Below are 16,653 nucleotides of genomic sequence, written 5' to 3'. Positions count from 1 at the left end.
ATGACAAAGGAATAAAGGAAGCGCTAAAGGAGGACAAAGCAATCGCCGATAGAGTAAACACATTTTTTGCATCTGTATTTACCAAAGAGGATATACCCAGTCTGGCTCTGAGTTCAAAATGGCAGCCACTAACCACCTTGACACAACTCCTAGAGGTCAGAGGTTACCATTTTGAACCCAGAGCCAGACTGGCCAGAGGTAGAGGTGGATACTTCTGCTCAGGCCCACTAGCCTACTATGGATGGCCTTTGGGTAAGTCCTGGTGATACTAGTGTTTGGGGGTGGAGTCTACAGGGATGGGAGAGTTTTCAGGAGGGATCAGGAGGGGGACTGCTGCACTGTTGGATTATGTAGAGATTGAGAGGAGACAGCTGAACTGTCAGGTTAGGGAAATTGAGAGAGGACTGATGCACTAGTGGGTTGGGTAGGGTTTGGAGGGGACCTGACACACTGTCAAGTTAGGTAGGGATTGCGAGGGAACAGCTATACTGTCAGGTTGAGGGGGATTGACTAGCTGCACTGCCACAGAGAATTTTATATGTCTGCCACTGCATTATATACAGCAGTGTTTTTCAACCTTTTTTGGGCAAAGGCACACTTGTTTCATGAAAAAAATCACGAGGCACACCACCATTAGAAAATGTTAAAAAATTTAACTCTGTGCCTATATTGACTATATATAAAGTAATTCTCTTGAATAGGAATCAAATAAACGAAAGAAAGTATTTTATAATTACTTTATTATGAAATATTAAGTAAACAGAATAGTGAAAAATTATAAAATACTTTATTCAGTGCGAAACCTGAGCCTGTTTGGCTGAACACAAAGCTGATATTCTGGCTGGAATCGAAGAAAGACACACACGTAGCTCTTCGTCAACAGCTCTCAGTCTCTCTCTGTATTTGGTTTTTATAGCATACAAAAATAGACAAATATACCCTCCATCCTTTTTATTAAACCACAATAGCAGTTTTTAGCGCAGGGAGCTGCGCTGAATGCCCAGCGCTGCTCTTGACGCTCATAGGCTCCCTGCGCTAAAAACCACTATTGCGGTTTAGTAAAAGGTGACCATATTGTAAAATATAGATAGCAGATATAAATTCAGAACTGTGCATAGTAAGTGAAGGGAAGTTTTCATCTCTGGGAATTTACCCAGTTAACTATTAAGTTATTTGGGCAAATTCCTTTGAAAACTGTGGTAATACTGCCTCCACTTTGCTAAATTTAAAATAAAATCATTTTTCCTACCTTGTCTGGTGATTTCTGGTTGCACTTTCTTCTTCTGACTGTGCATCCAATCTTTCTTCCCTTCTATCAGCCTGTATGCTTTCTCTCCTCCACACCTCATTCCCTCCCCCAACTTTTTCTTCCTCTCTCCCTGACCTTTCTTTCTTTTTTTCTGTTTCTCTTCTTTCCTTCTGTTTCCCTGCCTGCCCCCTTTCTTTCTTTCTCCCTGCCGTTCCCCAAGCCACTGCCACTGCCGCTGCTATCGGGGAACAGGACCCACCAATGGATAACAGGTCCCAAAGCCGACACCGACGCATGCTCTCCCTGACGTCAATTCTGCAATCGGAGAGGAAGTTCCGCCCAGCCAGGCAGCGATTGGCTGGCCCGAACTTCCTCTCCGACTGCAGAATTGACGTCGGGGAGAAGAAGACTTATCGGCTCGATAGATTAGATCGCCAAGACAAAGTGAGTCCTGGGTGATTGACTCACTTTGCCTTGGCGAGCTACTGGCTCCCCTGCCTCAGGCCCCCTGTCAGCTCCGGGCCCCTGAATGCAGGACTGGTAGTACTGCCCTGATGGCGGCCCTGCGGCACACCAGGCAACATCTCGCGGCACACTAGTGTGCCGCGGAACAGCGGTTGAAAAACACTGATATACAGTACCTGATAGCATATACTTTCTAGCATCTGTGTGGTAAGCAACTACCCTATACGGGGTGGAGGTGGGGGGCTGAAAAGTTCTCAGCCCAACCATCCAACTTCCTAAATTCTGAGCGTTATTTTGCCACTGTAGCTGAAAAGAATGTTATCTTATTTCATTAAGTACCAATTTGCAGAAACAAAATTCAGCATTTTGACATTGTTTTAGAGATCATTGATTGAACCAAATCCACATCATTCTCTTCATGGCTGGGCTGAGAACTTTTCAGCACCCCCCCTCATAGATTACATGCAAGACAAATGCAGGCCATGTCCCTTGCATCTACTGCACAGGCTTTGCAGTTAATGTATGGGAAATGCAAAAACTTAGGGCTCCTTTTACGAAGCGGAATAGCGCGCGCTACATTGCCGTGCACGCTAGACGCTAATGTCAGCATTGAGCTGGCGTTAGTTCTAGCCGCATAGCGCACGGTGTAGCGTGCGGTAATATCCTGCGTGCGCTAAAAACGCTAGCGCACCTTAGTAAAAGGAACCCTTACTGTACTTTATAAACCTAACTCTATATACTGCATGTGAAACGCTTCTCTCAAAAATAAAATTATATGACAAAGGTTTTTATAATGGTATACCTCTCAATAAATTGACACCGTCACAAACCACAGTTGACCGATGGATGTCTGCTAATTAACTAGCTTCAAATTTTGCTAAAACCAAATTTATACATTTTAAGCTGCTCACTATAATGGAATTCTATCTAGCTTTCCTTCCTTTGACAACTGGAATTTATCATTTTCATCCTGTATTTTGCTTGATCCTTTCGCTTACAAATCATGAATATTGTGAAAACTTTCTTTTATTGGCAGCACCTGATTAGACATCTTAAACATTCTGAGTAGCTCTGATTCAGGAATAGTCATGCAGTCTCTTCTTTTTTCTATCATTGGTTGTTATAATGCTATTTACTTGGTTCTATCTCCTTGCTCCTTGATACTTTACAGTTTTTCTGCGTAGAGCAGGGGTTAGCGCGCGCTAAAAACCCTACCGCAGCTTAGTAAAAGGAGCCCCATAATTTAATGTTTTAATGTGGTAAGGCCCGGTTTCTATTGCTGTGTTGTACATTTATAAACTTTCATTCTTCAGGTTCTAATGTTCTCAGTGTTTTCTTATTTCATCAACTCTGCTTATGCAAGATCCATGCTGAGTCTATTTCAGCAGTTGGGCCTACTGTTGGGAGCACTTTGCCTATGTGTTTGTGAAATAAAGCATTGCTTTTCTGATGTTTTATTTTTTAAAAACAATTTTCTTTATAATGTCTCTAGAATGCCACTTGAAGGGTATTTAAGTTTATATTTCAGATTTGGGAAACTAGGTGATTTCTGGGCATAACTGCTAGTGGATGGTCTTTTACTTATTTACAGTATGTATTTTGCAGGACTATACCGGACTGTATGCAGCTTTTAATGAACCATTGGTTAGTAGTTTTGTGTTATTTGGTGAGGGAAACAAAGAAACAGTACCAGGTGAATGCATAAAAAAAAAAAACAAGAAAAAATGCAAATAAAATACTTTAATAGAAATGAAATAAAACACACAAACAAAAGTCACACAAAACCTGACAATTGCCATGTTTCTCCCATAAGCTGCATCAGGGGTTAATGATCCATAAATACAACTAAAAAGAACACAGAAAAAATATATTATACAAATTTGTTAAAAGAACATAAATAAATATAATGGATAAGTCAACTAATATAATACAATATACACCATAATCAAGATATAAATCTATTCTTAAATGCCAAATTAGACAACATATTTGAAGCCCATGTCTCCCATTTGCATAGAGAAACTTCTGTTAGTGTTTTGAAAGGATACAAAATCCAGAATATAAGAATAAAATTCTATAGGTAAACAATATGCAAAAAATATACATATATACATATGTTTATATATGATTTTCTTTCAATACTGATTTTATGCATGATTTTATGCATAGTATGCTTGTTCAAAACAAATAAACTAGTGATTCTCAACCTTTTTTTCAATTGGGAATGCATTTGATGGATGATGCTTGCAAAGATGACACACAGCATACATGATACTCACAGACAAGAACTAATTATAGCATTAATTCCTATGATTCACACAAGATGAATCTTACCTAATAGCTACAAATATTACATGGGGCTCTAACACACCAATATTTATTCGATTTTTTTGGCCCATCCTCTCAAAAGAGCTGAGAACAGATTACAAATCAGGTACTCAAGCATTTTCCCTGTCTGTCCTGACAGGCTCACGGTCTATCTAATGTACCTGGGAAAGTGGAAGATTAATTGACTTGCCCAGGGTCACAAGGAGCAGTGCAAGGTTTGAACCTACCTCCTCAGAGTGCTGAGGCTATAATTCTACACACTATGTCACACTCTACACACAAATACACCTACTACTAGTTAAACAGAACAAGTGAGACTGCTACAGAGTTCTACAGAGAACCTACACTCAAACAGAAAACCACACCTCGGTGTGCTGCTCTGCATTTGTTCCCCATGGTTTATGCCTGCAGTTCCTCTAGCTTATGCTCACGCCTGCCTGCCTATGCTTGGGTTTCTGTGAGCCCCCAGGATCGAAACCTGCACTAAAGTCAAAGAGTTGGGAGTCAAAAGCCCAGGGGACCAGCATTGCCTTTAACTTAGCTGATCTGGCTGGCCCCATTCTGTGCAGCTGGGGAAATTCAGACACATTATCCTCCAGCCCCAGATGCCAGTCAGTAACCACTGCAGTGGCACTAGAGTGAAGCCTACTCCCCCGCAGCCAATGTCAAGAACTGGTAGGAGCCAACTTGGCCTCTTTTCCAGCACTGCACCATGTACGCAGTGATCAGGGCCTGTAGACTTCCCTAGAATCTCCGCAGAGGAAATTTTCTCTGCACTGTGCTCAAGGTGAAAAAAAAGTTTTATATTTCATGCTGGTGGCTTTTGTGGGTGGGGGTGTGCTCCAAAATGTTCAGTTAAAATTTTTTTTTTTAAAATAGATTCAAGATGGCGTCGAGGACGGATGCCTGAACGGGAGGCAGCAAGTCGCTGAGTTTTTCTTAGTACTTACCGCTGTGGATTCCTGACCCGCAATGGGGAAAAGAAAGGGGACAGTTCGCCCTAACCCTCCAGCGTCTGGCACCCTGCAGCCAACAACTCAGCTGACGATTTCACCTGCCTTTGCCTGCTCAGCCGTGGAGATCCACTCTACTTCGGAGGTGAGCCCGGAGTTGTCAGGAGACCTCGGCGCTGGAGCTACCCGGACAATTCTGAGCCCAGAGCAGAGGTCAACTCCTCCCCAACCTGGAAGTCTGGTGGTGCAGGGAGCTGCAGGAGTCCAGCAGCCTGACGAGGGGAATCTGGACTCCAGCAGAGGAGAGACGTCAATGCTGGAAACTCAGCAGGAAGGTGTTGGTCTGGAAGCTCAACTAACCCCCACTGCCAGTGAAGTAGAGGTGAGAGGAACTTCTAGAGGGAACATTAGTTTTGGGGAGTTGAAAAGACCAGAAAAGATTGATATGGAAGCGTTGTGGCAGGCCATATATATAATGGACACCAACCTAAAATTGAGTGTTTCAACTATAAAAAAATGATTAAAGGAACTATTTATTCCAAGGTGGAACAGCAAGGACTGCAACTATCTAAATTAAGTGAGAAATTGGAAAAACAAGAAGAAAATTTGGAGGAAGTAAAGACTGTCCAGTCGGAATTGGTTAAGGAAAGATCATTCATTTCCCGCAAGTTGGAGAACTTTGAAAACTCACTTAGGAAAAACAATTTAAGATTTTTGAATTTTCCTAAATGCTCAGTTATCTCCCCAGTGGAGATGGTGAGAAAATATTTTCGAGAAGTCCTTGCCATCCCTTTGGAAAATTCACCTCCAATTGTTAGGGCTTATTACCTGGATATAAGGAGACTTCAAGGGGAGTTGACCCCTAAGGAAAAATCTAAGGATAATGTTGATCTGTCTTTATTTCTGGAGAGTTCTCTTGAGGTGGTTACAGATAGAACCACTCTTTTGTTGACTCTAGCCTTGGAAAGTGATAGGGAATATGTTTTACGCTTATATTTCTGTCATATAAATGACAAATTTGGGCTCAAATGTTAGAATTTTTGTAGATTTAGCACAGAAAACCCTGAGGCGTAGAAAGGAGTTCTTGGCCTTGCAGCCTAGAATCCTGCCCTTGGAGCTACTTTTTTGTTAAAATTTCCAGCAAAATGTTTTATTTCCTATCAAAATAAAGATTTTCTTTTTTTTTTGCCTAAACAGTTATTAGATTTTTTAGGACCAAAAGAAGGGTTGGTTTCTTAGCCCATTGATGAATGACTTGACTATCGGCTGTAGGGTGGATAACCATTGCCGTTACTCTAATTTAAAATAATTTGTTCAGTTTAATTTCCTTTCTTGAATCCAATATTTGTGGACTAAATAGTTGATTGTATTTCTAATATACACTTAGGTGTATTTATATGTTAACTTTTTTTTTCCTTTTTTATATTCTGATCCTTTGTCAAGATTGTTATGCTTGATGAAAATATAAAAGGATATAAATAAAAAAATTTTAATATTTCATGCTGGTGGATTTTCTGGATGGGATGGGGGGTGTTGGACTGTATAATTTAGATGTAATTTAATTTATTAAGTTTCTATTCCATTGTACCCAACAAGAGCTAGACATATTATCTGGTGATATGTACATAATCACAATACTGCTTGTAGGCATACTAGATTCTGTGGTCCAACTTGTTAAGAATACGTTTAACTTTGTAATTAAAAAGTAGTTTTAAGAGCTGCACCTTTTTACTTTTACTAGAGTATTTTTTTGAGCAGGACTTTCTACTTTTACTTCACTACTTTTGAAGCCAGAACTTTTACTGGTTTTAAAAAGTAACAACACCATCTCTGTCAAGGACTCAACTTCTAAACCTCAAGGAGCACAAGTTGTGGACTGCATCCCAGTCACGCTGAGGAACCTGTTGCATCAGACCAATCCAGTCTGACCCTAAACTGTTGAGGTGGAGAAACACCGTAGAAACATAGAAACATAGAAATATAGAAATAGACGGCAGATAAGGGCCACGGCCCATCCAGTCTGCCCACCCCAATGATCCTCCCTATCTATCTCTGCGAATAGATCCCACATGTCTATCCCATTTGGCCTTAAAATCTGGCACGCTGCTGGCCTCAATGAACTAAAGTGGAAGACTGTTCCAGCGATCAACCACCCTTTCAGTGAAGAAGAACTTCCTAGTGTCACCGTACAGTTTCCCGCCCCTGATTTTCCACGGATGCCCCCTTGTTGCTGCGGGACCCTTGAAAAAGAAGATATCTTCTTCTACCTCGATGCGGCCCATGAGATACTTGAATGTCTCGATCATATCTCCCCTCTCTCTATGTTTTTCGAGTGAGTAGAGCTGTAACTTCCCTAACCGCTCCTCGTATGGGAGATCCTTGAGTCCCGAGACCATCCGGGTGGCCATTCTCTGGACTGATTCCAGTCTCAGCACATCCTTACGATAATGCGGCCTCCAGAATTGCACACAGTACTCCAGGTGTGGTCTCACCATGGATCTATACAATGGCATAATGACTTCAGGTTTACGGCTGACGAAACTCCTGCGTATGCAACCTATGATTTGCCTTGCTTTGGATAAAGCTTGCTCCACTTGATTTGCAGTCTTCATGTTTTCACTGACAATCACCCCTAAGTCTCTTTCTGCTTCAGTTCTTGTCAGGATCTCGCCATTTAGGGTGTAAGTCTTGCATGGATTTTGGCTTCCCAGGTGCATGACTGCATTTTTTGGCATTGAAACTGAGTTGCCAGGACCTAGACCAGCGCTCCAGTAGAAGTAGGTCATGCATCATGTCGTCTGCCATTGAATTTTTGTCTGTTGTGCTTTTGCTCACTACATTGCTTAGTTTGGCATCATCGGCGAATAATGTTATTTTACCTCGGAGCCCTTCTGCCAAGTCTCTTATATAGATGTTGAACAGGATCGGGCCCAGGACGGAGCCCTGTGGCACTCCACTTATCACCTCCGACATTTCGGAGGGGGTGCCCTTCACCACTACCCTCTGAAGCCTACCTCCAAGCCAGTTCCCAATCCATTTGGTCAATGTGTCGCCCAATCCTAAAGAACTCATCTTGCTCAGCAACCTGCGGTGTGGTACGCTATCAAATGCTTTGCTGAAGTCCAGGTAAACGATGTCCAGGGACTCCCCAACATCCAGCTTCCTCGTCACTCAGTCAAATTCTAGGCTGCACCAGCCTTTATAGTGGGGATGGCACTGCAATTGTTCAGTATCTTTACCTCTATCTGCTGGTAAGGGGACTCAATCCATTGGTCTAGACTGGTCTCACTGAATGAAAATGAAAAAAAAATTTAGAAAAAAAGTATGCAAAATGTTATATTGTGAGCGGAATTTTCAGAATTTTTGCATTGAATTTTAAATGTTTTGCACAGAATTTCCCCAAAAGTATTCATTTTTGTTTACCTTATATTTGCTTTACTGCTATAGGAAAGACTCACCTTGATCCTCTCAATTCCAGCTTCAATACGGAGCTGTTCCACCAGCTTCCTGACTTGTACTATACTATTACTGGTTGACATTGTCTGCCATCGGTTCTAGACCCAAACACTTGATAGAATGCTGAAATGAGAAAGATTTGCTATTGACATCATAATAATGACTTTTTATTCTTAACACTTAACTCAGGATATCATTGGCACAAGGACTTTACAAAATTTAGACTGCAAATATTTGAATCATGTTGAATATATTTCAGAATGCTGGGAAACAAAAACCCTCTGCTTTTATCTATGCTAAGCCTAGTCTGTTGGACATAATTATACATCAATGATAGCTGTTATTACTCTGTATTCATGCTACAGTAGATTCCCAGTTATCTGGCACCCATGGGAATTGGTGGATGCTGGATAAGTATAGTTTCTGGTTGCTCTAGAGCTACTTTTAAAAATAGGTGTAACTACTGTCACTGCTGTTCTTCTATGCCAAACTCTCCCCCCCTTCAAAGCCACCAGCGCTGCTACCCAACACTCCAAACCCGCCACCCCCGAGGCCACCGGTGTTGCTCTCCTCCCTTCACGCTGCTGTCCAGCACTATGCTTACCACGTGCCAGTGCTGAAACCTTTGCAGTTGCTCCTCTAAATTTATTTTTTACCATTCTTCTCTTGTTACAGTAGAATCCCGATTAACCGGTATTCAAGGGTAAGAGCCAGAAGGTCTTGAGCATGTGCAGATGCTCAAGGCCCCACAGCAGCCCAGTTTTGAACTTCTGCAGCAGGCTGTTTCAGCACTGGCACATGGCAAGCATAGTGCTAGTCAGTGGAGGGAGGAGGTAGAGAGCAGCGCTAGTGGCCTGGGGGTGGGGTTTGGAGTATTGGGTAGCAACAATGGTGGCCTCGGGGGAGTTTGGAGTGTTGGGTAGCAGCAACGGTGGCCTTGGGTAGGAGGAAGAAAGATTGTTTTTGCCTGTTGGTTGAGAGTGCTTGCTAGTTGAATGCCGGTTAACTGGGATTCTACTGTAATAGTATTTACATTCAATGATAAAGTATTACTTTTATGAAATGGCAGGACTGCATTCTTTTAAAGTCCTTAGAAAGAAAACTTGAAAATATAATACAGTTGCAGGTGGCGTGGCAAACTTTATTCAGAAAAATACACACAGGATTCATGTCTAGTCTGTTCTGATAATCAGCATCCCATATTCCATGAAACTCGATACAGTTAACTAAAATAATAAGCATTAACCAAGAAAGCCAAATTAAGAAACTACAGGGAAGGATGTCACTGAAACACTCATGCCTCATAAGTCATGGTCCAGTTTGTAAAAAAGAAGCTTTGTATGTCTCTGCAAAGGGCAACTAGCTGATGTCACCAATAAATCTAGCTTCTAAAAAACATTTAGGTTTTCTTCACTTTCCAATGTTTGGCAAAGGAACAGAAGACACTTTTTGTTTTCACATTTCTCAGATCTTTAGATTTCAAAAAAGAAACTTAAAGAATGTGAGAATCAAATAATTTGCTATCTTTATTCACACATATAAGCAAAATCAGCCTGATTTTTCAAAGGGCATCTGGGTAGGCACAAGTTTTACCAAAGTCTTGTGGAATGTGGAGTTTTTTTGTAAACTTTTATGAGTACACTAGGAAATACATGCATAAACTCGAGCATGAACAGTGGGGAGCAGCCATTTTTTAATTGGGTATTGCTGATTCAAAATTTTGATATGTTTAACCATATATCAAAGCAGTTTAGAAGAACAAAAATATAAAAGTCATTACACATGAGGGAGAAGCAGGAAAATAAAAAAGACAAAGTATGGTAGCTATTGGTTTCCATCAAATACAAGAAGTGGCACAACTCAACTAAAAGCCTGGTTGAAAAAATAGGTCTTTGATGCATCCTTAAACCTAGGCAGTGTGGATATATTTAGGAAGAAAGGTCCATAGAAAAGGGACCAGCACAAAAAAACAAAACAAAACAGGTTCTCATATAATCACCCAACAAGTTGGAGACAGAGGGGGGGAACTGCTAGCAATCAATCAATTGAATGAATAAAACTGACAAGATTAGACAGGGGGAATGAAAAGGAAAGGGATTAGGACCTGTATACAGTGGCGTACCTAGGGGGGGTGGGGGGGGGCGGGCCGCCCCGGGTACCAGCCCTAAGGGGGTGTTCCCGGCCTTGCCGTTCAGTCCCCCGCCACCCCCGAAGGACCGCTCGCCCCACTGACCTTCCTGCACCACCTGTGAAGCAGCCCGCAGCAGGATCGCAAAGTCAGCGTCAGCATCCCTGCGCTGCTTCCTGCGCCGCGATCCCGCCCCTCCTCTGATGTCAGAGGAGGGGCGGGACCGTGGCGCAGGAAGCAGCGCAGGGATCGCTGACGCTGACTTCGCGATCCTGCTGCGGCTGCTTCATAGGTGGTGCGGGGAGGCCAGGGGGACGAGCGGTCCTTCGGGGTGGGTCGGGGCATCAGGCCTTCAGGGTGGGGCGGGCGGGCAGGCAAGCAGGCTTTCAAGGGGGAGGGGGTGACAGGCAGGCAGGCCTTCAAGGGGGGACAGGCCTTTGGGGGGGGTGCAGACCTTCAAGGGGTGCAGGCCTTCAAGGGGGGCAGGCAGGCCTTCAGGGGGGTGCAGGCCTTCGGGGGGGGTGTAGGCCTTTGGGGGGGTGCAGACCTTCAAGGGGGTGCAGGCCTTCAAGGGGGGGGAACAGGCCTTCAAGGGGGGAAAGGCAGGCAGGCCTTCAAGGGGGGGACAGGCCTACAAGGGGGGGGGGACAGGCCTACAAGGGGGGGGACAGGCCTACAAGGGGGGGGACAGGCCTTCAAGGGGGGGGACAGGCCTTCGGGGGGGGTGCAGACCTTCAAGGGAGTGCAGGCCTTCGGGGGGGGGTGCAGTCCTTCAAGGGGGTGCAGGCCTTCAAGGGGGGGAAAGGCAGGCAGGCAGGCCTTCAAGGGGGGACAGGCCTACAAGGGGGGGGAGAAGCTACAAGGGGGGGGGACAGGCCTTCAAGGGGGGAAAGGCAGGCAGGCAGGCCTTCAAGGGGGGACAGGCCTACAAGGGGGGGGGGGAGAAGCTACAAGGGGGTGGGACAGGCCTTCAAGTGGGGGACAGGCCTTCGGGGGGGTGCAGGCCTTCGGGGGGTGCAGACCTTCAAGGGGGGGGACAGGCAGGCAGGCCTTCAAGGGGGGGGGACAGGCCTACAAGGGGAAGGGACAGGCCTTCAAGGGGGGTGCAGGCCTTCAAGGTGGGACAGGCAGACCTTTAAGGGGGGACAGGCCTTTGGGGGGGGACCATGATTTAGAAGTACACGGAGGGAAGGGGGTGTTCAAAGAGACATGCATATGCCAAACTTTGGGGGGGGAAGAAATAATGGGTCTGAAAATAGAGGAGAGGGAGAGAGATGATGGACCATGGGATTTAGGGAGGGAAGGAACAGAAAGGGAGAGAAATTGGACACAAGGGATGGTGTGGAGGAGGGATAGAGATACTGGATAGGAGGGTAATTAGGAAAAGAAAGGGAGAGATGGTGGACTCTGGGATGGTGGGGAAGGAGGGAGAGATGCCGGATGAAAGTAGCGGGATGAAAGTAGCCGGATGAAAAGGTGGATCTGTGGAGGGAGATGAAAAAAAGGAAAGATACCAGACTTCCTGGGAAGGGAAGGGAAATGGAAAGGGAGGACAGAGTTGGCAGATGGATGGTTAGCATGCAGAAAGAAGGAGACCCTGGCAAGCAAGTTATCAGAAGAAAACCAGAGCCTTGGACCAACAAGATTTGAAATATAACCAGACAACAAAAGGTAGAAAAATTAATTTTATTTTCTGTTTTGTGATTATAACATGTCAGATTTGAAATGTGTATCCTGCCAGAGCTGGTGTTGGACTGCAAACGTGAGCTAGGATTTAACAGAAAGAGGAAAAGTCCTTTTTGTTTCTTTATTTTATTTACACCACAGCGCCAGTGTGGTTAGGAGAAGCCAAAGGGGGTGAAAAAGCTATAAAACCCACCAGGAGTTTTGAAAAAAATCACCCAACTGGGCAGGAAAATCGAATTGAAAAACCAATTCAATAGGGCTGAATCGAATCAAAATTTTTTTTTTCCTGTATCTGGCAGCATTAGTTTGCGCTACTGTCTTAGACTTTAGGACCTGGGATTGGGGAGAGATGGCATCCTCAGTACTTTATAATGCAAGTGAAACGAGGATTTGGTCAGACTTTTGAAGGGTCTGCAGAAAAAAAATATTGTATAGGCCGGGGACATGAGACAGCAGGAAATGGGAACTTTTCTTCCTTCTATTTTTGTGAATGGAAAGGCTGAGGATGTCAGAGAGGTCAGTTAAAATATGTGCTTTATAAGAAAATATAATAATGTGTTTTATAAAGTTTATAGCATAGCTGGCCTACCCAGTGAGGTGTTCCTAGTGGTGATGGTGGCAGCGTGTCAATGTGTTGAGAGGAAGAGGTGGTCTGGGAAATTCTGCTGAGCAAACTCCGGGCCCATTTCCACCCCCCAGTTAGTCCACTCCACTCAACTGATTCACACACTGAGTGGGTCTTTGGGTGTTGTTTTGGGATCTCTTCCAGTGGTTTATCTCCTTCTGGTCCAAGGAAGGAAACTTTGTTATCCTTAGCATTGACCTACAGAATATGTTTGTAACAGCGCTGCTTGTGTGGCATTAGGCTATGTAGTGATCGAAAGAAAAAAACAGACCTTTGCACATTTTTGCACTATATGGTGGGTGTATGAGGAGATTCACATTTCCTGCACAGCTAAGTCCATGTGAAGTTACCTTGTGCTGTATTTGACATCTAGCAAGGTCTCTGTTTGAAAGGAAAGATCTAAACTTAAAAATGAAGTGGCCAGAAGTTATGGTAAAAGCAGATAGTGTAGCTGGTTTTAAGAAAGATTTGGACAAATTCCTGGAGGAAAAGTCCATAATCTGTTATTAAGACATGGGGGAAGTGTCTGCTTGCCCTGGATCGGTAACATGGAATGTTGCTACTCTTTGGGTTTTGACCAGGTATTAGTGTCCTGGATTGGCTACCATGAGAATGGGCTACTGGGCATGATGGACCATTGGTCTGACCCAGTTAGGCTATTCTTATGTTATGTTCTCATCTGTAGGGGCCTTTGTTTTCACTTCTTATTTTAATGTATTTTTTTTCTGGGAACTTATCAGTGTTTTTTATAATGGGAACAAAAATGGAAGAGAATTAATGTGTGTGGAATGGGGGGTAACTAATTTCTTCAGCTAAATAATTCAATCCACTTCAAACAGACATAGGAGAACTTGTGCACCATTCACACACCCTCCAACCAAAAACGTCAAAAGAAAAAAACTGTTCGACAACCTCCTAGCCATTCGAGCTGCAACACTCGACCCCCAACTCTACAACCAATTGATATCAACCACAGACTGCAAAACCTTCAAAAAGAAATAAAAACCCTTCTATTCAAAAAACACATAAAACCGAACTAACACAATCAGAACTGTCCCAAGCATCACCTGCAACTACTCCATATGTACTTCTAATGTCATGACAATTTAGACATAATTTATGTTATGTTATGTTTGGAATAATGGTTACATATATGAGGTTCAATAAAAGAAAATTTTCACTGCCTGTTTCTATTCTGACCATTTATTCCATTTCATGGTTATTGCAAAAAAAAAAAAAAAAAAAAATTTTTTTACATGGGGGGGTGTCAAAAAATGATGGGCCCCGGGTGCCACATACCCTAGGTACGCCACTGCCTGTATACCACCTTTTTGTACTTTTACAACCACATCCAAAGCAGTTTACATCCAGATACTTCAAGCATGTTCCTTATCTGTCCCAGTGGGCTCACAATCTGTCTAATGTACCTGGGGTAATGGAGGATTAGGTGGCTTGCCCAGGGTCACAAGGAGCAGCGCGAGGTTTGAACCCACAACCTCTGGGTGCTGAGGCTGTAGCTTTAACCACTACACCATATTTAATAGTTTAAAAGATTTAATATACGAGTACCACTATTTTGTAAAATCAAAAGTCAGTGCCGTAATCAATATTTTGATTTAATTCTGTAATTGGTGTAATGTGATCACAATACCTAGCGTGGTGGAGACAGATAGCAGTGTTTTGAACAAGTTGTAGTTGATGAAGTGCGGATTGAGATTTACCATTCAACAGTTACAATAAACAAGTCTACTGATTACAAGAGCAAGTATCAATGAATGAATGGCTTCAGTGGAAAATAGTGAACAGATTGATCGTATTTGTTGTAGGGCGTTAAAGCAGGACTTAATAACCTACGCAACATAAGGTGACACTTTCTAGGGAAGTCTACATATGGCACAGAATGTCAACTACTATTTAATTTAGTGCGGAAAAGCATTCTAACAGATCCAAGGCACCGAAATTGAGCAGAAATGGCAGATCTGCGTGAAAACACACTTATGTGCCCATTTCTAAAATAGTACCTAAGTGTTTCTGCATGAATTTGCAAAGAGGGCCTGGCCACAGGACGGGCATGAGTGGGTCATGGGTGCTCTCTTAAAACATGCATAATGATATAAAATAGTTTGGATCTGTGCCCAAATTGCAAGCCAGGATTTATATATTTCAGTTGGCATATCTCTTCATGCCCAAAGCAGGGCACAGATCCAGGTACTATGCGCTATTCTATAAAGAGTGCCGATCCCAGAATGCCCATAGAAAATACTGTTCAGTACTGATTTTTGAGTGCCATTTACTGAATCCAGATCTAAGTGTTTTAAGTAGTGAAACTAGAGGCACTAATTGGCCCATAAATATTGAACAGATGTGTGGGTGCTGAAGTTCAACCAGCTAAACAAATAGCTTAGCAGATAGATAATGACCAAAAAGAAACTGCAGAAAATGTACAAGGTGCAGGAATTTATTCAATTAAAAGTCATTAAAAACATATAAATTAGCATCAATAAAAGAAATTAAAAAATATAATAATGGTGATAATAATTATATCCAAAGGCTGGTTCTTGTACTATTTTATTACTTTTATAGAGGCTAATTTATATGTTTTTAATGACTTTTAATTGAATAAATTCCTGCACCTTGTACATTTTCTGCAGTTTCTTTTTGTTTTTTTGCGTTGCTTTCACACTGTAGTACCTGTTGGTTTCTTTTTGTTTTGCCAGTTAGATAATGACACATATTTTATGAGAAGAGCCATGCAGAGGACTTATAGGCTTCTTTAAAAGGGACAAGATCCGTATGGAACTACCATAGGATGCAGCAGAGATGAAGAGAGAGTAAGGGAAGCAAAAACCTTACAAAGGGCAAAAGAAGACAGGATTAAAGGATGTCCAAGAAGTTGTAGATTAGATCCTAAGGAATGTGAGTCCATTGATAGCTGAGAAAAAATTAGTGTAAGAGGGACTGAGGAATACAGTAGCGTGCAGTCAGGGCTTTCAAGGGATTCAGGGCCATATTCTCAAAACTTTAACGCCATTGCTAAACTGTTTTCCGAAGGTTTAGCCTGCACGCATTTCAGCGGCATATTATCAAAACGGATTATCTCTGGCTTTAGCGAGATTTCTAGCAGTCTCCGACAATGACATGCAAATGGGCTCTTCAACATTGAAATGAGCACACTGGTGGATTATTGAAAATCACCAAGCCATTTTCTAAGAGCGGTGTCGGTTTTTGGTGACAAAAATCAGCAACTGGTCCAGGGGTGCCAGCACTGTTAAAAGTGCATCTTGCGGTGTGTGTTTTACATTGGCTAATGAAAAGAATAAAAATTACATGATTTTCATAAACTGTAAGGGGTTTTTTTTTTAGTGGGCTTATTGAGCGCGTGTATGATACCCGCGTCCTATTTGTTTCAGGCTGTGTTCATGATAAAATTTTACATAAAAAACAAATTACAAGATTTATCTGAATTATAGTAGTTTTGGGGAGAGAAAGGCACGTTTTATGCGCGGTTGTTAAAAGCCGACGTTGCTTCTCTCCTCCTCTCCCTTCCTTTCTTGCTTTATTTTCACGCTGGGCTTTGCGACACGAACGGCTCACGCTGTGCTTATTGCATTGCGTTGCTTTCCCAGCACATGCACACATTCACACCTCTTTCCTGCGCAAGTGCTGATCACTATCAGCAGCGACTTGACACATGTAAATTTAGCGAATCTTCGCTGTAGTCTGCCGACCTCATTTACATGCACGATTTTTTGAGACTGACTCC

At 42.9% G+C, this 16,653-nt stretch overlaps 1 protein-coding gene across 3 annotated transcripts in view; it reads right to left on the bottom strand.

The window, feature by feature from the left end:
- Positions 1–16,653, bottom strand: part of GNG7 (G protein subunit gamma 7) — a 79,810-nt gene that overhangs the window by 5,384 nt on the left and 57,773 nt on the right. For all 3 annotated transcript variants that reach the window (XM_033956241.1, XM_033956243.1, XM_033956242.1), the window contains exon 2: positions 8,454–8,574. In XM_033956241.1, coding sequence (XP_033812132.1) covers positions 8,454–8,534 — 81 coding nt within the window. In that variant the 5' untranslated portion in view covers positions 8,535–8,574. The remainder of the gene's footprint in view (positions 1–8,453; positions 8,575–16,653) is intronic.

Source organism: Geotrypetes seraphini, chromosome 8, assembly GCF_902459505.1.
Source record: "Geotrypetes seraphini chromosome 8, aGeoSer1.1, whole genome shotgun sequence".
Lineage (NCBI taxonomy): Eukaryota > Metazoa > Chordata > Amphibia > Gymnophiona > Dermophiidae > Geotrypetes > Geotrypetes seraphini.
This window is presented reverse-complemented; position numbering and strand designations above follow the sequence as displayed.